We start from the raw sequence: 22,315 nt of genomic DNA on the forward strand, positions 1-22,315 counted from the left end.
TCTGTGTAAAGGCAACTGCAAAAAGCTATTTCCCTTCCAGAATGGCTGCAGCCTCTGGTGGTTTGCCAGTACTCCTGTGAATCAACAGGCAGAGGAAACCCAATATTCTCTTAAGGTAGTAGCTCTGCCTGGGAGTGTAATTTAATCCAAGGGCATCTTTCTGAGTATGAGTGTGCAGATCCTCAGCTACAGGAGCAAAGTTCTGGGTTTCCCATTAGGTATGGAAATAAAAGCAGATCTGGAAGTTTGAGGTTTGAGTTTTCTCTACTGTTTCCTGTAATTAAGAAAATGAGATAATAGAAACTGTCTTAAGCAGTGCCTGCAGTAGACGGGGGTTCCACATTGATCTACTTTTAGATAAAACTATTAATGCAAGGTTTCTCTCTGATACTCTTAAATATCTATTACAACTGGCTAATGCTTCACAATTTCCCATGTGATTACCCTTACAACACCATGATAAAGCAATGGTATCTACAGAACCGCTGCTGTCTGCAGCTCCAAACCTCTTGGTAGCTCTGTTTCTTGTAGTTAATTGCCGTCAGATCCAGTGCCAATGAACTCGAGGCTCAGAAGGCAGCAGACCTCGGTGTTTCACAGCAAGTGATGAGTCTTCAAGACCAGCAGCAAATATCATTCTTGATTTTGCAAGTAGCTTGCAGCTGCTGTTCATCGCCTTGGCCCTGGTCCGATGGACTGTCTGAAAAGCGGGGTTAGGGGAAGAGTTGTTGATAGCAGAGGTGAATCTTCAGGGGAGGAGAGGAGGATGGATTTTTAGGTGGAAAACAGTTTGGGCTGGAGGGAAAGCAGAGGGGTGTGGACAGGATGGGCTTGGCCTGGCCAACCTTTGAGGTTGTCAAAGAAGGCTCTGAAGGGCTGTTTTGTTCGGTTCTGGATTTTTATTTATGGGAGAGAGGCTAGAGTGGTTCTCAAAACATGGGATTGCCACAGAGGAGTTCTGAAGGGATTGGAGGTACTGGGGAAAATACCTAGGTGGGAAGGATGAGAGTTCGTATCGTGGGTGGCGATAAGACAAAGCCGGCAGCTTCAGCGTGATGCCTTGGGCCTGGCTGGGCGGGGAGTGCGGGAGCGTGAGGGGAAGGAGCAGCCCTCAGCTCGCTGGCAGGCAGGGCCAGTGACACACCACCGCGGATCTTGGCCTTTCTGATGGCTCCCAGTCTCCTCCTCCTCCTGGAGGCTCACGGAGAAGGCAGCAGTGGCAGCAGCAAGGGCTGCTAGGGGTGAGTAGGCTGCAAAGCCCAACTCGGTGAAGGAAGGGGCTGTGCAGGACTATCAGGGCTGCTGAGCCAAGCCTGTGCCCCTCGTGCCTTTCCACCCCGGGGGGCTGCGATGGTGCTAGTTCTGTAATTACTCCTGGGTAACTGAAGAAACGGGAGCATCGGCATGTGCCAGAAATCCTAAAAAAAAGTTTGTTCCAGCAGCAGCCTTTTAAAACCTCACACTTCTCCAATTCCAAAGCAGCTGTAGGAATCGGTGCGTTCCAAGTGTAATTTGCGGTGGCTCTAGCGATGAGTCTGAGTACGGGGCAGTGTCCAAGTGTCCGGCACCAGGGCTGTTTGCCGTGCCTTTGCCTGCTCTGGTACTGCAGCTGCAGCCTGAGGTGAGGCTGTTACCGAAGCAGCTGTGGGGTTGCTGAGCCCACTAGCTAGCCATACTGTGAAAAACTTTCTGCCTAAGCCAGAAATAAATCAAGCAGTTCTCCTGCTACTTGGAGAGTTTGCCTGGATTTGTCGCTGATTAGTTCAGCTAACAGCCTGAACAGTTCATGGGGGGAGGTTAGCCGAACTGTAAATCTCGGCCACCTCTACCAATTGTCCATTCTTAGGGCCCTCTGAACCCTTTGTAAATAAAATTACACTCTAAAAACTGGAAATATGACAGAAAGTGCATGCTTATTGGAAAATCCATTAGAAGTCATATATCCGTAGACTTTGCTTAAACAAGGGTTTTGCTTTCCTTCATGATTTTGTTGACTCAGCCTGTATTCAAACATAAATGTTCAGAGTGAGAGAGCTGGTAATACCACACGTCACACCTGGTTAACTGTTCAGCATTCCAGGGAGGAGGAAAAAACCCTGATCAAGTGTGATAGTTGAAAAGAAATAAATATGTATATATAGTTAATTTAAAAACAAACAGACAAAAAACCAAAAAACCCCAACCAACTTCAGTATTCCATCTTTTTTTATGGTTTTTATGACAGCTATATTTTCCAACATCTATAGTACATATAAAATATTGTGCTCTAATTGTTTCTTAGGCCCAGGAATACAATTTCTGCATTTGAGTGTCTTTCTCACTGTCATCAATAACATTATAAATTTGTCTAAATTCAGCAAGTAAAAACAAGGTTGAAAACTATGTTTTATACCACTAGCTGCAGGGGGCATAAAATTACGGTAATTTGTGGCTTTGCTATTGTCAGTCATGTTCAAGATTTTTTTCCAGTGGAAAATCTATCATGCGCCTGGCACTGAACGTGCTACAAAGCTGCAAGACATATTTCTAATATATAAGCACTGAGAAATTCCCTATGAAGTATATAAAGCTAAAAATACTCATTCACCTTTCTTTTGTCTGGCTTTTTGAAGGGGCAAACTTGAAGCTAGTGTGTCCCACGTATTCAGCAGTTCTGAGCCCTTCTGTAATCAGCGTGCTTTTCTAGGTAACAATAATTCCTGGCCAAAACGCTTTTTCACATGATTACTAGTACGAGTTGTGGGTACAGTACAGGAGGAAGGCAGGGCAGCAGGTACAGCGTGTGATGTGAGCGCCCAGAGCCACTGACCACAGAAGTTCTGCAGGACTGGTGGGACAGGGATGGCGCTTTGACTGTTCCCACTGGCCTGAAAATGCCCCTGCGGCTCCATGGGGGTGGCGACACGTACCCCTATTGCTAGGAATGGGAAGCCAAAAAGTTTCTTCAATTGATTGTATTAAGGGGGTGCTAAAAGAGGGGAAACAATTGTTGGTGCTGTGCCTTTCTCAGCTGAGATCAGTCTCTTGGGGTGATGGCTACCACAGGCTTGCCCTCTGACTTACCCACCTGGAAATGCAGCAGCTGCCTCATGTGAGTAAATATCCTGCACCTGGGAGCAGCTAACCAGGGCAGCACATGGATGACTCTTCAAAAAGTTTTCAGTTTGTGTAGCACATTTTGCTGTTACCTGGTTTGGAACTCCATTTTTTGGCTTTGTGCCTTTCTACAATTAGTTGAAGCACTGCTGCAAGTTGACCAGCTGTTCTTAACTAGGAGTAGTAGATGATTTGGGTGGGTTTTTGTAAAGCAGGCATTAATATAGTACTCCTTTCAGGGCACTCAGTGTTGTGATTCGATCATGAGAAGGAAGATCACTTGTGTCAGGGAGGAGCTGCTGGTGGAGACTAGATGGGCATAGTGGTGGGGCTACCTTTTATTTTTTTCTTGTGACTTTCTTGGTGAAACATTAAGTCTTTTTTATTAAAAAAAAGTTTCTGTTCTTTTCTGAACTCTTCCCTCAGCCCCCAGTAAGTGAAAGTGACCAAAGGTACTGTATTGAAGAATGATGATGTTTACCGCTAACTAGTAATGTTGTATATTGTTGTAAGACACTGGGAATTTATTGAAAATTACGTGCTCTGTGCATTTTGCTTTTGACTATTTGTCAGTGTCCATAGATTTCCAAGTGCTGTGCATTTGCTTGAAAATGCAGTACTGAAGTAGTAGATGACTGTCTTGTGGGCTAATTTGCTTGTGTACAAAATAGAAATTATTTTTGAAACAAGTGGCATTTTTAGTTGACTCACCATATGGGTTCTGGCCAGTAGTTTAACATTTATGCCTCTAAACCCACTTGTTAAACATGAAACAGTGAGGTGAGGCAGAAACAGTACTGAGATACGCTAGGAATCTTAGCAAAATCTGATCAAATGCTTTCAAAGGACCAAAAGATCCAAATGTGTTGTTTGTAGGAGGTGCTGGTTCTGGAGCCGTGATGTGATGGTTGAGGAGGTATGTTTGTTGCAGTTTCTTAGCACTGGAAGCATTAAAAGTATCTAATTGTGTCCATGAAAGCAAAATAATGCCAACAAAATTTGCAATTCAAAATAACCGTAAGTTTGATTTAATGACAAAATAAACATCAACAAACAGTTTTATAATTAGTTATATAAATTAGCAACATCACTTTTTATAAATTGTGGATCTGAATTGCTTTTTAAATATTCTCTGGAAAAAATTATGTGCTATCATAGGCATTAGATGTGTGTGTATATACATATATAAGTAATCTATTCATGCAGATATCTCTACATACGCATATTAATAGGAACACATGCACATATATATGCTTTTTAAAGCTTGTCAGTTCTTAAAAGGGTTAAGCGGTTTTAAAATTACCTCAACCCACTGCTTAAACATTGTTGCCTTAATTAATAGCTGCTAACATATGAAGGGCTTGTCTTGGCTCTCAGAGTATAAAAAAAAACCCTAGCAGTGTGTCACAGAGCTCTATGTACACTGTTTCTTGTCTACTGCCATTAAAATTAATCATTGTGGCTAAAACCTGAAAGGTTTGTTATTTCTGGTACAAGTGGACATACCAACACCCGCAATTTCTTACCCATTGAGTCTCCTTGTGTAGTGTATTGTCTGTGATTTTTATGTTTTTTTTAAGGAATTTCATGGATTTCGGTTAAATAAAAGGGATGGGTATTGATACTTGTTACTTACTTAGCACTTTTGAATGCATTTTGCAATGAACAAATATGGGATGAAACTTCCAACAGCTACTTATTAATTTAGCTTAGTTGTAGTGAAAGCTAGTCCTTTCCAAACGACGAGTTAAAAGTATTTTGGAGGACTGCCACTACTGCTGAGCCAATATGCAAAGCAGTGTTTCTAGAATCCATTTTCCAGTGCTAAAAAAGTTTGTCCCTTTTGCCGAGTGGAGAGACTGCATAAACTTGGAGTAGAGGCTGGGGGAGAACTTCGCCGCTTTCCCTGTATTAAATACTTTAATAAACATAAATTCTTCTTGCCTGTTTCTTTACAGGTAAGATACCACCTCTAGTACACAGAGGTGTAACAACACACAGTCTTGTTGTCCTTCATAGTATCCATGTCACCAATGCAGATTTTTCTGATTCTGAGTTTGGTGATTTTTCCTTACAAATATTGTGTTTGGGAATGGGAACATCAAATAGAAGCAACAACAATGTGTCTGCAGACAGAAACCCCGAGGCCTGTTGCAGGGAGCTCGTGCAATGGGCAGTTCATGCGGCAGCTGGGCGAAACAGCGTGGAGGCTCTGCAACCAGTGAGACACGGTGCTCATGCAAAACTGGCTTTGAAGTAGTGACTTGGTTGCCTGCAGTCGCAGGGGTCATGGCTTACAGCTGACGAGATCTTTTCTGAACCTGTCCAGGGAGGATGCAGGAGAGCAAAGACAGCAGTGGGTAAATCCTCAGGACAGCGGCGCTGTCAGGCTGTTGGGCAGTGGTAGATCTGCCTTACCACAGCGCTTAAATCCGTAACAAACTAAACGTTGTCGTGCGTGGGAATGTCCAGTACGACGTGTTTTGCGCAGTGTCTTGCTTGTGATCTTTAGTTTCCCCGTTGAGATTGTTGTGGCCTGTGATAACCTCGGTTGCCCTGATACGGGGAGCGCAGGCAGGAGGGCACACCGAGCTGCTGCCAACACTGGGGGAGTGCAAGGGAAGGGAACAGCTACTCTGAAACTTGGAAAGCAAAGCTGTGCTGAAATGAAATGATGACATCTAGCCTTGATTAGAACTCACGGGAAGATTTCTGTTCCGTCACTAACCCCTTGATTTTGCAGCAGCAGCTCCGCTGTGGAAGTGTGAAACCTTTTCTGTGCAAAACTAACATGAAGCAGGACACGAAGGCAGAGGCCAGAACGTACAGGACATGACCTTCACTGGCTGAGAGGTACATAATCCCCCCCTAAACTTGTACTATTTTTCAACTCCTGGTAGTGCAAGTGGGGCAGGTTGTGTGTCATCCACCCACTCTTCCCTGTGCTCTTCTCTGTACACAGCCCCACGGCATGCTATTGTTAGGCATGAACGCTAATTGCTGGTATTTCAAGGCTCCTATCTTCTTATTGCTAAAGCCTGTAACAATAATCACAGCCTATATTCCCCATCTCTAGGCATCAAGGAAACAAGATATGATCATAGGCAGCGTGCTAATGTAATTGTAGTATATAGAATATGAGCTTTTTCTGTGTAAACACAGGCCCGGCCACATCCTATGATAGCTCTTCCTACACTCCATACGATGGCTGTTCCTAGGCTCACCGCTCAAGTCCCCATTATGTATACATCTACCCTTGTCATAACACCACCTCTGAAACACTCACACCGTTTGGTCCTGCTGCATAATGTTAAGAGGGTGGAATTTTAAATTGAAAAAGGCTGTTTAAGTAATGTCAGCAGCCTGACTAATTTCACAAAAGGAAGGAAATTCAAAGTTAAGGCTATGGTATATTCTTATCTAGATGCCTGAAGATTTTTGTGCGTGACAATATGCCCCTAAAATTCAGAGCTGTCCCTTATGTCTTTTAATTTCTCCCATTGTGTCTCTTCCTTTTTTTATTAAACATCAAAGTGAATTCACAACAGAGAGTCAGCCTAGAATTTAATCCTCTAAATACCTTGAAAATAGAGGTTTAGACTAGAAGTACCAATATATACCCTTAAAACTTCAGCGTGATATAAAAGAGATTCTAATCACAACAGATCATTACAAAGAAGAGTAAACCACTTTAAAAAAATTAAGTGTCTTAAATATAATAAAAAGGAATAATTAAGACTCAAACAGGAAGCTGCTGTTCTGACAGTTTAATGATGCTGAATTGGACTGAAAGAATTGGTTTTGCCATTAAAAGGCAATGAAAATCTGATCATTTCAAAATGGCACTAGGATCAGATCAAGTGGGGTTTTTTTTCTTCAAAATCAAATGCAGCAGAACCAGAACGAAATTGTAGAATTCACCTCAGAAGAACCTTGGAGTGTTTTGGATTCCTTCTGCTGCCTGGGGCTGAAACTGTTATTTTATCAGACTGGCTTAACATCTTCAGACTAGGGTCTTCCTGGGAATTTATTTACCACATGGCAATTGCGGAAAGTAATGTGGCAGTCTCAATTGCCAGATAGAATAATAAAACATTGATGTACTTTCATGCTTATTTATTAAAAATAATAATAAAGGAAGAGGGATTTACATAACAGTATCTGGGGCATTATAGCCGATTACACTAGGATTTTTCCACTGCATGCAACACGTAAATGAAAGTAGACTCTGATGTACTTTGGGTCTCTGGGTATAAGCACAGAGATACGTATCCAAACAGTTAAAATGAAGCAAGCTAATCCTATGCTCACAATGCCTGTACACCTAATTTGCACATGCACTTACCATGACTGTGTGTGAATTAACAGCCATTCATTTACTGTTACTCATTTTCTAGGCATTTGTGTCTTATGGCTGAGCATAACTAGGTGCACAATTACAAGCTTTTCACAGATTGCATCATTAGATTTTTAATTACTAAAGGGTCTGTTTGGTATCTTCTACCTGAGAATCTTGGGAACCAAACTTGGCTCATTGCTGTGATTTGTATTGCCACGGAGAAATACGTGATTATGGATTAGCCGACCTTTAAAGGTCCCTTCCGACTGAAACTGTTTTGTGATACTATTCTAGTTATACTTTAAAAATAAATCCAAGAAGGTGCGATGTTTTTCTTTATTACCTGGTGAGTAAATACCCGTTTAGGGCATGAACAGCATCTAACTGGAACACAAAGGCAGAGCCTTAAACAGATAAGCAATTAGAAATGACACAGAGTAGTTAACAGTTGGGTTTTCCATCTTTGTGTGTTGTCCTGGCGCATCAGTGAAACCTTCAGTGCTGCTTTCCTCTACACTGTTCTTACGAGTGCTGCATGTTATACATGCGACGGAAAGTAGCGTTCTGTGCGTGCCAGCCCTGCTCCGAATTCGGTATGTGATCGCCCTGTGTTCGAACGTGCCAGGCGAAAACATCAGCTCCTACAGTGTGGGCTGGGTCCTTACAAATCGGTGGCCCATATCTCAGAATGTTTCAGGGTGTGAAGAACTCATAAGTGTCATGTCACCTGTAAAATCCCAGTGTCCAACCAACCAAGCAGCCCCCCAAACCTCCCCCCGCCGGGCTGCAGTCAGTCCCAGTGCTGGAGTTCTGCTGCCACCCTGTGGCGGCCGCCCGCCTGCGCCCCGCCCGCCGGCCGGGGGACAGAAGCAGCCCGGGGGGTGTCCCTGGGGGCTGCCGGGGGCCGCCGCAACCTGCTGCCCCCTCTGCCTGGTCTGTTGTTACCAGTCTTGGCTTGATTTCTGCTTGATGAATCTCAGAGATAAGTAGTACAGAAGCAGGAAGCTGCAAACGATGCCAGCGAGGACCAGGTAGCTGACGTAGAGAGGGTGGGAGTCCAGGTCCAGAGCCTCGGTGACCTGTAACCGCGGAAAATGCAAAATTAGGAATGGACCCAAAATTATCCTGCTGCATCTGTGGAGTGTGTTTCACGTGTGAGCTCCCCTGGCCCCTGCTACTGGGTTTCTAGCTGCGTTTCTTTTTTTTTTTACTGCGTTTACTGGGTTTCTTGCTTTCAGAGTGGTTCGATAGCTGGCGACAGCGATGCCGTGTCTAGTGGCTGCAGTTTTTCACAGGAATTCGGTTCAGCTTCTGAACAACTGTAGTTGGGGCTTGTGTAGAAAATGGTTGCCCTTTATTCTTTTCTTTTCTTTTTTTTTTTTTTTCCTTCCACTAAAAATAAAGGCATAACAGGAGTAACTGCTATAGGGACAAATGTAAAATATACAGAGTGTAACATGCTGTCACATATTGGTTGCTAAATTTGAGGCCTACAACATCTACTTAAATCTACAGGCGTATAACTAGCGCTCTAATTGGTTATCAAATGTTTGTAAGAATTTTTATTAGTGACTTACAAGTTCCCCTGGTATTTGAAAAGTAGTATTTCCAACAGTCATTTCATATGTGAAGTCATTGAACTGGATTTGCATCATGCTTTGAAAATTCCATCTGAGAAAAGAGATTTTGGAAACCCAAAATGGAACTGGGGAAAAAATGGCAGAAAGACAGACAGACATTGATACACATACACAAGACTTGAGACCTCAAAAACTGCTGTGTTGCTGCCAAACACAGCAGGTTTGTCTAATTTCTTGACAACCAGAGACTAAAAATATATAACAGTTCGTTATTGGGCAAGATATACTTTATATTGTTACATGGAGATCAAAAATTAGGAGAGCACTACTATCTGTACCTTTCAAACCCCCAGTGTCAACTCTCACTGAACTCAGTCTTGATCTACTGAATATAGTTATCTTTGTTGAAAATTTTAGCAACCATGTAAGAATCGAGCCTTTCACTAGTGCTTTTTTGACCAAACTTCTTGTTACCTCATTCTCAGATGGAGAAACTGATGGGAAAGGAACGCTCTGACTCCACCGTCACCACCCAAAAGGTAATTGCAAAGGTAGGAATCAAGCTGAGTTTTCCTGTACAGGACATGCTCAGCCTCATAACCACCGGTTGCTGATGAAAGCCATCGATGTTTCAGTTCAGAGGGATGGTGGGACATTTGTCTCACCTGTCCAGAGGCTTTCCAGGCTTATCACAAAACCACCGCTCAGGTAGAATGATGTGAAAAGGACGTTGCCAAAGAAGGCTGAGAGCTGTAATGTTGGCAGCAGTGCTGCCACCCAAAGTGCCATCGCGCGGGCACTGTACACAGCCAGCCACACCGAGAGTAAGTTCAGCAGAAAATGTTCTGGTTCAGGAACAAGGTTTGCTAGCCAGTAGATAGGAACCCCATAAATTATAACAAAAGCACAGTGTTCTGGGAGCTCCCCTAAAATCTGTTCAGGAAGAAAAAGCAAACAGAACGGGGGAAAAAAAAAAAAAAAAAGGAGAAAAAAAAGAAGTAAGTAAGTTGAATAATAATTACAAAACCACCTGAGATACAGCTTAATGGACTTATGGACTGTTTATGGAAACTACAGGAGATACTTCTTTAGAATGCAATCATCTCCCTGTCAGGTGTTGTCAGTGGAAACCAATTCACAACAGAAATCGAAATCCTCACTAGTTTTTTCTCCAGTTGTGACAATTCCTATGACTAATTGTTAATTTGAGAGGATTCTTGTTACAGGTGAGATGTCTTGTTTTGTTACAGTTTTGGTAGCTTCCAAGAATTTTCTTCACTTTTGCTCAGAACTGGTGTGCTTGATAGCAGTGATACAGTTACTGACTCGTGGCAACTGCATGTTTTGTCCAAACTTGGTTGAATCTAGTGTGAGATCAAATTTGAGACAATTTTGGCCATTGGTCACTTCCCCACTTTGTCCCAAGGGCAGTCTGGTTAGTAACTATTTAAGTCATTGTAAAACTAAAACATGCTTAGGATTTTCTCAAATATCTAAAGATACCTATAGAGAGTATTATTATTTTCCCCAAAGAGGTTGCTACTATCCTCTACCACTAAGGCTGTAACAAATTACATCGATTTCTCTATGAATAATGTGCAAGTTTTGTGACACAATGCAAAGAATATTTTTCTCTGGCAACCACTAATAAGCATTTAAAATCTTGTGCAGAAATGGAAACCTAAATTACAGATGCCATGGCAGGCAGAACTCATCTAACAGTGGCAACATCACAAAGAAGGGATTATTCTAAACCTTTTCGAAAAAAGAGAATGTAATTTTTTCAAAGTCCTACATTTATTTCCAGAAACTCTGGCTTTTTATGCATTTAATACAATTGTTTGTCTCTGACCAGTACACGCCTAAACAACTACTGGAAATGTCACAGTTAGCATTTTATTATTTCTGTTTTACCTTTGCTTTAGTATTTCAATATGAGTATTTTGTTTTAAAGATCAAGATGTAATCAAACTTTCAAAGATGCTTCAGTGAATGAAATATGCATGTAAAACTTTCGAAACCCTCAAATTTGAGTTGAGATTTCTCAAATTTTGGCCAAACAACCCAGTGAAAGATTCTTCTTTGGCTTTCCTGGGGTGGGGTGTCAGCCATGACTCATGGCAACAGAGCTAAAGTAGTGTGAGGTTTAATCCATTAATGCCAAGAAAGCAAGAATGATAGCCTTAGCTGGCAGACACAAAAGAACAAAGTCTGATACGAACGTGAACATTTTTACAACAAGGCTTTGGTTTGTTTGTGTTTTATAACGTTAAAGCCAGCTGTTGGTATTCCCTGGCAACAAAACCAATTACCTTAGCAAAGAAGTACGGGCTAACAGAGTACATTCCACCTTCCAAGTCATGATAAAGCATAGCTCTCTCTGAATGACCTGCAGGGTGCGAAGAAACAGGTTTGTTTCGTCCTAGGGTTGCATTAATGATTTTTTCACTGGTTTAGGAATTTTCTGATTTTGATTGCTTGTAACATTTACAAGAAAACTGACACTTACATTTGGCAATAACATCCAAAATCACTGTGAATGGGATTAGTGCACCTATCATGTACAGCAGGGCTGTTGTGTCACGAATAGAGAGTCTGGTTTTCTCATGGCCATAGTACAAAAATCCGATTAATAATGACATGAGAAGGGCCTCAAATCCATGGATTAATAACGTTGAAAGATCTCTGAAGTCATTGGAAACTTGACGACTAGGAAAACAGCGACATTGACCATAAGGTACAGTACTTACTAATGCTGGTAATATTCAGATGCGTTGTCCCAAATGCTCTGCTAAAATCAGTTTGTGGAACTTGCCGACTTTAAGTAGGACGGGAGGTGGGCTGTCTGTTTCTGTAAAGGATTTTGCCTAATCAAAGCTATTGAGCATCTGTAGCCGCCTAGTATTTCAGGTCTGAAATGCTGAAAGCTTGAAGAAAGGCAGCAGGGCGGGGACAGTTTGATTTCAGAGACACAGAAGCAATTACATCAGTAACAGAAGTCTCTCTGGTAAGGACCTATAGCGTACACTAACAACAGCTGATACCAGTAGGGGTGTTCTACATTTATTAAACTAGTTGATCGTGTTTCTTTTGAGTACACATGCGTGAGACCCAACTGCAATACTCATCTATGCTGGCCATAATCAGTGAAGCCTCCTGGCTTCAAATGTGAGGCAGAGGTGTGAAGATGGCAATGCCTGAACCTACCAGGCGGCTGCCTGGGCTTGCTGAGGGTTGAATCACCACGCTTCACTTCAGTGTGGGTATCGGAATGGCAGTACCCAAATCTGTGACATGTGTTCCTGATTCTGGAGGCTTCTGCTGCTCCTGAAAGCCACGAGCTCCCAGTGATGTGAGCTGGAGCTGACTGTGTCTGGAAGGAGCCCTGGGGCAGGAAGGTGGGGCTGTACATCTGGCTGGCTGCTGTCCTGCTCAGGGGGCTGGGGTGAGCTGGTACAGCCTCACCTCCGATCTACGGCTTGCTCAGGCCTGAAACTAGCTCTGCACTTTCAGCATGCAGTCGGTTCTCATTTTGTGCTTTTTTCTTATGCTTTAAAATACAAATGGGCATGCTACATAACTGTTTCTGTTAAAAATAAGGTTACCTTAATAATATAGTGAACTGCTTTAAGACTCCTGGTAACTGATCACTTGAATGGTGAGGCATGTTGATGGCCTCTTCTGAATTTAAATGGGACCTGCTCAAAAGAAAACAGAAAAAAAACTCTGAAATCAGCACAGGCTGTAGCGGTTATTCCAGATCTGCTGTGTGGCGCTTTTCTTTACCTTTCTTTGCTGAATGTAGTTGCAACATTGTCTCCTTCAGTAACTTTCCATAAGAAATCATCAAAATCTTTGACTTTTTCTAGGAACAAGTTGGCAAGAGTATTTGCTCTTTCTTGGCTTTCCATCTCCTTTTCTGCAGTCTGTTTGTCGATAGTGGTCAAGTCAACTGTAAGACATTATTTGACATGAGGCCACATGCTACAGATGTGAGAACTTTGTGAATCAGAGCATTTAGAATCAGAGGTTACTTTAGGTCATTAGTGAAGAACAGATTGTTAATGTGTATTTTGTCTTGGGAGATGTTTCTTACCTAGTCATTCAATGAATCACTGAGAGATTTCGTCAGTGCTTATTATAGTATTGTAAAACACTATTTCCAATTTATCTAAATTTAATATTGGCTTGGGAGGGGTGCTGACAATAAACACTTTGAATTCCCTTCCTGGCATGTAGGCATTTACAATCTGTTTTGTGACTTTAACTTAAATCATATGGGTTTTTTCTCCATCTGCAAAATGGTAGTTACCATCTTCTTTTGTATCTTACAGAAGTGCTGTAAACTTTACCTGATACTGAGAAAGCCCAACAATAATATTATCTAAGGGCAACATAGTAGCAACAACAAAAATTGACTTAGCATTATTTTATGTACTTCACAAAATGAACTTTTTTTTAAAAATCAAAACAAAAATAGTATTTTCCAATGCTGACCTTCAGTGCAGAGTGACAGTACCTGACATTTTGCAGATGCTTTCTGAGAGAACTACCGCTGCACATTTCATAACTCCTTACATTGGGCTGATCATCTCTGTTCAGCCACTCAGCAGGACTCATGAGAAATGAGTTGCAATCTGTGCTACCTCTTCCCTTCTGCCACGCTCTCCTGTTTCTCTGTCAGACACACAGCCAGCATTGGTGTGTTTCCATCAGGTGCTGCTTCTTGCTGTGGCATCCTCTACCACTTCCACCTTCCTGCTCCCATATTTCTCTTCTCTTCCTGTGGGTACTGACTCCATGCATACTGCTGAATGACCTCCCTTTCTCATCCCTCCCCATCTTCATGTCCTAGGGGTTTGTCTCTGTAACCACAGGCTGTAGCTACAAGTTTCCCCAGAACTGCCTCATATTCTCCATTCGCTTACTGGGGTGCTGCAAGCCTTCCTCAAGGCTGCACTTGGCGGAGGACTGCTCTGAACCGTGGCGGTGACAAAGGTCTTTTTGCAGGGCTTGACACTGAGGTTAACTTCTGTTTATCTCTGCACAGCTGATATGAGCTGACACTGCTTGCCACATAGGCGCAGCCAAAGAGGTTACTCCAGAGCACTGAGGTTGGTGTCTGTACAAGGTTTCCTAGCCAACTTGAGTGCAAAGACCTAAGGGCTGGACGTGAACCAGTCTCTGTGGCAAGAGACTACTGTCATTAGTTTAACAGGGCCAGGTTGCCTTTGCATGTTGGGAAAAACAGAAGGAGAATGGATTTGAAACCTTGTAGTTAATGTTCTTTGAGAAAAGGAATAAAAGAATTGCTGTTCTGGTTTTGTTTTTCTCCTTTCCAACGTGCTCCATTGGGCAGCACTCCTCTTTCCTGTTTAGTGTTCCAGGTGTGTGTTATTCTTTGTCCTGGGAAACTAGCTTCCTACGTTTCTTGACTCAGAAGTCAGAGAATGGGCTACAATTGATCAGTTCACCCATGTCTTTCCCAGTGAGGGTAAAATTTTCAACTGGCTGGAATATGGGAATAAGCTTGCTAAATATGTGGAAGAGTTGCTACACCTGGCAGGGTTAGAAGGAAGATTATTTAAACTTGATTTTTGTCCATACCTCTTGTTTTTGTTATGTTTCCTGTACTGACAAATAAGGATCTTACTAAAAACTGAAGCTGCTGCAGTATTGATTCAAGTTAGTTATAAGGCATTTCTAAGACAGTTATGGTCAATAAAAATCAATCTTAGCTGATACACTTATGAAAGCAAATGATTTCCAGCACCTTTTTTTATGTCAGTGCTTGATACTAACCATAGAAATCCGCAGGATTGCTGTACCTTGGGCAGGGATAGCCTAGTTCTGTGAAATATTGTACCATGTCTCTAGCTGTTCCACAATAGACAGTGACTCCAGAAGTCATCAGAAGAACTAAATCAAACAGTTGGAAGATATCTGACCGGGGCTGATGAAGTGAAAGAAGAACTAATCTGTTTCCTCTGGCCAGTCTGGATAACGTTATCACAAGGTTATGTGCAGTAAAACTGTCCAGTCCAGATGTGGGTTCATCAAGTATGAGTATTCCTGCCAAAGACAATAAGTTTAGCTGCGGAAAGCAGAATGTTTGATTTGGAAAATATGTTCTAAGTGAGATATCTAGTGCATGAAATCTCACTGATATATTGCTTCTTTTTAAAGTCCAAAGTATATTTCATACCAGCATCACACAGTATTCCACAATGGCAGTTGCTTCCACTATCTTACTGAACATGATGACCAAGAGTAATTATTTTAAATCTTATCTTGCTCCCACTGGAAACAAGAATTTTCTTTATTTTTCATTGGGATGCAGATTAAGGTTCCTTATTAAAAGTACATTCTTCTCTGCAGTTTTGCACTGCCTGTACCAATATCATGTACATGAATATTAATTAATACAGTAGTACTCAATTTGTATCCTGCCTACCAAAATGTTTTAATCTAAATGATTGATATTTAAACCTCTTGCATTGTTCCTGTGTAAATACTCACATGGTATTGATTTAGATAGTTCCTCCTCCTTCCAGCCTGTGCTCTATTTTGCACCTGTTTGCACATATGAGATATGCACGTCTGCATTTTTTTTTGTTAGCCTTGCAGTTGTTCGTTATAAACGTGAAAGTGTTTTATTACTTTGCAGTGCTTGTGTTATTATAGAACTCAGTGGCCTCAATCAGCACAAGGTAATGTCTGTATACAGACATGGTTTCTGTGTTGAGAGGCATAACACGTTTGAAACGTAAATAAAGATTTACTTATATTTCCTAGAGCTAATTATTTTTCATGTTAGTACCAGCACATCTATTCCTGAGCATCACTTCTTAAAAAAAAGACTTCTGCTTTCCCCATAATTACAAAAATATAACTTCATACAAACAAAAAATTCTCAGATCCATTTCCCAGTGGAAGAGTTGATGCGAAATCTTGCTCAACAACCGGCTCAGCCAAGATTAGTAGTGGTTTTGATATATATAAGAGCATATAGGGGATTTGGTCCTGCAAAATCAGCTACGGATCTAGCCTCACGTTTTGCTTCTACTGCAGACAATGGAAGTTTGTAGTTCATCTGTGGCATGAACCAGCTATGTCAGTGAGTTGCACAAGAGCACAACTGACTATACAGCCAAGGAAATGACCTTCCCTGTTAAAATTTCACATGTAAACAGGCTGTGTTGGAGAGGAAAGCAATTTTGATGTTATAATAGGCCAGCAGCCTTCCAAAATAACTTGTGGCATGCGGTCAGATGAAAAACAAACCTCATGCTTATATGTACAAACCAGAGCACTGCTGTGAGGGTGACTTCAGGCAACATTCAGTGGTCTGAGTGATGGTGGTTTTGGAGAGCAATGGGTGAAGGCTCCCAGGGGGGCTCTGCCTGGCTCTGTTACTGCCCTTTCATTAGCAAAGGTGACAAAAGTGAAAGTAGGTTGGCTGCTGAAGCACTCCATTTAAGAAATTATTACTGTAATGATTACAGCGTTATCTGTGATCAGCACTGATTTCAATTTAAGCAAATGGACCAGCATGTGGTTACTGTGTCTAACTGGTGCAAAACCTGTTAAGTGTCCCGAGTATGAACACCTTGAGCTGCTCCAGGGGCAACCGTCTATATGAATCTTACCTGAAAGCTCGTGTCTTCGTGTACTGACCCATTTCCCCCAGTGGTCTGTGGCTGGCACAAGGAAAGTGTCAGGGCTTTGCCTACCTGGGTTCCAGAGGAGCTGCACACCGATGCTCACCCTCCGCCTCTCACCTCCTGAAACACCACGGAGATACTCGTTCCCTACCCTGGTGTTTGCACACTGACGCAATCGTAGTTCTGCTATGACGTCTTCTACCTGAGGGGATCCGAAGGGTAACAGAGATAAAGCAAGAGTTTATTTGCACATTCATCCATAGATAAAGCTGAAAATACGATTGATGTGGTTAAAATTCATCTGATACATCAGTGGTAACTGAATGAGACACTTAAAAACAAATCTTCATTTTAGAGATAATGTTGAAAAAGACTCAGTGATCAGCAATTTAGTTCTTCTTTCAGCCTCTCATGCTTTCTCTAGATTGTCATTTTTTATGAGCTTTTGAACAATTGCTGGTTTCTGTCGTGAAAGAAGAAAAAGCGTTATAATTCATAATCTACATTAAAAAATGCCAGATTAGCTGTTCTGACTCCAAACACACAGGTTCTCTTGGATAATTCCTGTCAGACACATTTTTGACAACTTTATTTTTTTGCAACAGCTTAATTACCCTTTTTTTCCTTTGCGAGTCTGAAAAAAACTTTGGAAGGCGCAGTCTGGCAACAAACAATAACGTTTCTCTGACAGTCAGGTGAGGGAGCAGTCGGTCATCCTGCCGCACATGTGCTATGCATTTCCTAACAAGCTGGGGAGTGCTGGGTTTGTTGTTGATCATGATTTGACCAGACTTGATTTTGCCTCCGTGGTCCCGGCAGGTTATTACATCAAGCAAGGATGTCTTTCCACCAGCTAGAAAAATTGAAATTGAAAATTAGATTAATTTCCAAGGAATCATTTTGAAAAGTGATTTAGTTACAGACAGAGGATAGAAGTTTTTGTTCTTTAACACCTTTTCCCCAATGCTTCCTGAACCTTGTCCAAACCACAGAGACAGAATGGTCTTGAAAGAAAACACCAACTATAAGCTCGTGTTCAGGAAATCTCCTCTGGAATGGAATATGTGGCTTTAACCTTTGTCATTTCTCAACAGAATTGGGTAGTTGAGCATTGCAGATAGCACCATGAACTCAAGAAACGAGATCTCTTTGTCCTCCTGTTATCTGTCTTTCCCTTTGGAAACACAGGTGGAAGGTGGTGTCCTGTGCTGGCTGCAGGGCTGGTGCCTAAATGCTCGGCAAGAGCTTGCTTTGTAGAGGGAATTGTGAATTCAGAAACAGCAGCTGGAACAGCTGAATGACTAAGGTGCTGAGTGATTATACAAGCAATAAGAATCTTAACAATGACTGAAATAAAAATTATTATGACTGAAATAAGACAAAAAGTAATTTAAATAATTAGGAAAAGCTGGCTCATACTCAGAGGTAAGAAAAGTAAAACAATGAAAACAACACCTGCTTTGGAATTAAATAGCAAATGAATTTTTCTTTTTTGCTGTGTGATACTGTATGTAAACACACAGAGCTCTCTTATTATGATTAGATGTCATTTATTTCTAGTCTCCCTGTTGAAAGATTAACTCCACACCTGTTTCTTAATATATACATTTTAAAAAAGAAACCCATCCATCTGTAAACCACGTATTGCTCTATTTAAGAGTGACATATTGATTGCCATTGACAATGTGAAACCCATCAGCAGTTTAATCCATTTTCCTAAGGCATTTGATGAAAAAGATGATAAACAGCTTTTAGAAATAGTTTGACTAGTTTGCTGAAAGGGGTTTGTGCTCAGTGTATGTTACCTTACAAAGGTGCTATATCTATAACTCAATATGTTATTTCATCACAAGATTTTCCTTTTATTATTGAGAGAATTTCTAAGGTACAACTTCAATTACATTAAGGATATGCACTAAGAAAAAATTCCCATGGCAATGGGGGAAAAAAAATGTCTTTTGTAGAAATAAAGTTAAAAACTTCTTTGGCAAATATGCCTTGCCTTTGAGAGAGAGCATCTTCACTGAATCACTGAGCTAACCTGATGTAAGTGGGGACGCAGCATGGGGGTGTTTACATCCAAAGTATGAGTACTTGAGTACTTTTTGCTCCAGTTTAACAGGTCATGTGTCTACTTCTTGCCCCCCCTAGATGAGCTTAGACTGAGCTAACCACATGGGGTAAGCTCTTTTTCCATTAGTCAGCCTCACCCTGGAGAAGATTAATGCAGTCCTACCAGAAAATGCCAAAAAAAAAAAAAAAAGAGAGAGAGGTAAGAAAGCAGAGACCCATTTGGCATAAAGCCAAACAGAAGAGGAACTATCTCTTCTTCTCCATAAGTTTCTTTTAATTAATCCCAATGCAGTGGTTTATCCTATTAAAATTGTTTCAGTCTGAAGGGAATTTCTGGTTATGTTTATGCAAGTTACTGCTGACTTTCTTACAGGGTCTGGCCTCATTTGTCTGCTATGTTACTGCATAAGGTCTGCAATTGGCCTGGTTTGAATCTGAGCCATGAAGCCGATTCATGCACAGCAGAACTGGGACTGCAGGTCACAGTTATAACCATACCCCACTACAACTCAGGAAACAACTACCAAATGTGTACCAGTCATAACAAAATTAGTTTTGAAAGTAAATGTTATTTTTTTTCTCCCCAGTCTCATTTTTTGTTTCCTCATACATTTTAAAGAGTGTATGTAAGTGACACATTTCCAATAGCTGCTTCTTAACCAGATTTTACCATTCAAAAGACTGCAGGTTATTGCTCTTGGCTGTGTATGTTTTATCTGAAAGTTGTTCAAATAATGAAATTGGTTTGTTCTTACCAGTGCTTCCTATAATAGCTAGCATCTGACCACTTTGAACTTTTAAATTCAGATTCTGGATTATTGACACATGAGAATGGGGATCCGATTTCCATGTCCAGGGCATTTTCATGTGCGCAAGGTTTTCATACCAGGGAATCTGGGATGCTGTGTTAACCTAACAAAGAAAGAAACAAGTCCCTTTGATTCAAAGAATAAACTATTTAGCGATAAATACCTTCAAAGTTATGATGTTAGAAGCAGAGTATATATTAAAATATTGTTAATGTCCAGAAATACATGGGGAAAAAAGTTCTTTTGCAGCCAAGTATGGTTTCCATGCTTTGCTGCTTTTTCTATTAATCACTAAAGCCATCTCTGTCCTCTGTTACTTTAGTAATTTATTGCTATTGTAGTTTTTAAATGTTTAAATTCTGTAATATAATTTGAAATTAGACAAAACTGAAAATTGTGAAATCTACTTCAGATGCCGTGGTGGCACAAAGCAAGATGAAAAATTTCACTGGTTCCCTGAAATCCTCCTTCTTAGTCATCCTTTCGTTGTCTCCTTCCACATACTCATTCTTGTCAGCAAGGGCTCCCACCATCCCTAGCTGGACAGAAAGTCCCTCTGCCCCAGCTCTCAGAGGAATAATTTGGCTCAAGACTAAGAAAAAACAGAGCCTAGAAACAGACGCCTTTCCCTGTCTTATCCCCCAGCTTTACTAGATATATTTACAACGGAAGGCTTAGCCTGTTGTCAGTATTGCAGCCAAAATCATGATTCTGCTCACAAAACTGTATTTCACTGTGTGAACTCTGGTTGTGAACTTCAGCTTTGTTCGGCTTTTAAAATAGCTTGCATATAGAAACAGGAGTTGCTGGATATGCTCCCTGCTGAAGGAGGTATATAAATTACAACTTTTACCTGGTAGTTGAGTTCTTTGACCTCGAGGACATTTGATTTTCCACTGTATGTGAAATACAGGCTGTTATCTTCTTCAGAGCAAAAAATAGTATCCTGGGCATTGGTCTGGAAAAGTTATTAGGTTAATTACCATAGTTAATTACAATACCTGAAGTGCTATAAAAATTGGCGTTCAGAAAAGGTGAACCACAAAGGGAAAGATATTCTATGGGATATAACAGTATTGTTGATGAGTTACAGTAGTGCAAAAGCCTGAAGGGTTGAAATGAGTTATCTGTTAATCAGCGTGAAATGTACTTTGTTCTAGCAGCATATACGAGGGCCAAACATGCTGTGCTATGCTCTGTTTGCTTTCAGTTTAAATGAAATCACTTTCAAAATGGAGATACGTGTCATGCCACTAGAAAGAGGTTGGTCTCTTTCTATTTTTGAGGGAAAAAAAAGTACTGTCTCAACAGTGTTAGTCTACTGGATCAAAATGGCGCATATTTAAATTTATAAGTTATGGCAGCTAAAACTTAAGGTTCACTGAAAGTAAGTTCATTATTGAATTCCACAGGGACTCGTTAACTTGGAGGCTTTGCAAACAAGTAGGTGTGCAACCGTGAGCACAGTCTTTTTTTCTCCTCTTTTTTTAAATTCACAGTGCTGTCAACTGGAACTTCGTGTTCTGAGATACCAGTTAAAATAACAGACTCTCTACTTGGCTTGGTTAATCTTCTGCATACAGCTGCGATTACGAAGTCTTTGTTGAGGCAGCTTTCTGGCTTTGGGTTTAATTCTGTGCGTACATCTGTAGCTTTTACTCCAGACAGCCACATCTATCACACAGCCTTGTGCTTTTCCTACGAGTCGGGCTCATACCCTAGCCAAGGCAAACGTACCTGTTCCCCGTGTAGCAGACTCTACCCATGCCTGTGGTATCTTTGGCAGATGGTGATCACAGTTCTTGCGTACACCTCCCACCCTCACAGCAAACGAGGCTGATTAATCTTTTCAGCCTAGATACACCCCAGAAAGCAACTTGACGCTAAGCAGCCTGAAAAGCCATGTTAAAGCCTTCCAACCTCCCCCCACTGCCAAAGCACTCTACGCTCTTGCTTAATTTGAACTTAATTTTTAAAAAAGCAGGTGCTCCGCAGCAAACAGGGGCAGCCAGTTTTACAGCCCGAAGGCACATTTTGGGAAAGCCCGTCCCAGTGCTCAGGGACTTTCTGCTCCGTGCATGTCTTTGAGGGTGCCCTCCCTCAGCTCCGCTGCCGCAGCATCTGAGCACAGTTTGTGTGGCACCAGGGTCCCTGGGGGTGAGGGTGCCTCGGGTCCCCATTGCGGAGCGGGAGGAGGGCTGGAACGAGGAGCAGGGCTCGCTGCCTGCGAACGCGCGGTCGGCAGGCTGGTCACCCGCCTCCACCAGCTCCTCCGCCAGCTCCGGGCAGCTCTGCGGCTGCGGGTGGCTGAGCCCGGCGGGTCCCCCCCTGCTCCCCACAGGTCTCACTCACGGGCAAGCCCTCGTGTGCCACCTGGCTCCAGCCGGCACCATCCAGAGAGAGGTTTTCAGTGGCTTCCTTCATGCTGGTGGTGCAAGGTCTCCTTCCCTGCAGTGGTTTGACTCTTGGCTCTTTGAAAGCTGCGGGAATCCTCTTTGTTTTGAGTTCAGGGCCCTCCAGGTGCCTTCGCTGCAGCCCCGTTTCCCCCGGTGTGCTGTGCCTCTGCAGCTGGTGTGACCCCGCGGACAGGGAAATACTCCCCTCCTCTGGGACTGCAACAGCTCGGGCTAAAGGTACATCAGATAGTGGCTTCAGCTAATTGCCTGTCAGTTGTTCTCGGGGGGGAAAAAAGGAAGAGGAGTCCCTCTGTTTTCTTGTAGGCACTTGCCCAGCTGGGCGGTGAGTGCCAGGGCC

General features: G+C 42.1%; 1 protein-coding gene across 2 annotated transcripts; it reads right to left on the minus strand.

Moving 5' to 3' along the window:
- Positions 1–7,197: 7,197 nt before the first annotated feature.
- On the minus strand, positions 7,198–21,998 carry ABCG8 (ATP binding cassette subfamily G member 8). 2 transcript variants are annotated; one of them, XM_040612010.1, is made up of 13 exons: positions 21,914–21,998; positions 20,415–20,519; positions 19,508–19,664; positions 17,294–17,532; positions 16,749–16,881; positions 14,818–15,087; positions 12,802–12,967; positions 12,621–12,713; positions 11,525–11,724; positions 11,328–11,404; positions 9,681–9,948; positions 9,013–9,140; positions 7,198–8,514 (listed from the first exon to the last, which is right to left on the minus strand). In XM_040612010.1, exons 1-13 carry the CDS (start codon positions 21,983–21,985, stop codon positions 8,377–8,379), a joined length of 2,046 nt encoding a protein of 681 aa, XP_040467944.1. In that variant the 5' UTR covers positions 21,986–21,998; the 3' UTR covers positions 7,198–8,376. The 2 variants fall into 2 exon arrangements, with proteins under 2 accessions (XP_040467944.1, XP_040467945.1); XM_040612011.1 differs by lacking the exon at positions 7,198–8,514 and having other exon boundaries at positions 9,013–9,106.
- Positions 21,999–22,315: the final 317 nt, after the last annotated feature.

Source organism: Falco naumanni, chromosome 12 (genome assembly GCF_017639655.2).
Source record: "Falco naumanni isolate bFalNau1 chromosome 12, bFalNau1.pat, whole genome shotgun sequence".
Taxonomy (NCBI): domain Eukaryota; kingdom Metazoa; phylum Chordata; class Aves; order Falconiformes; family Falconidae; genus Falco; species Falco naumanni.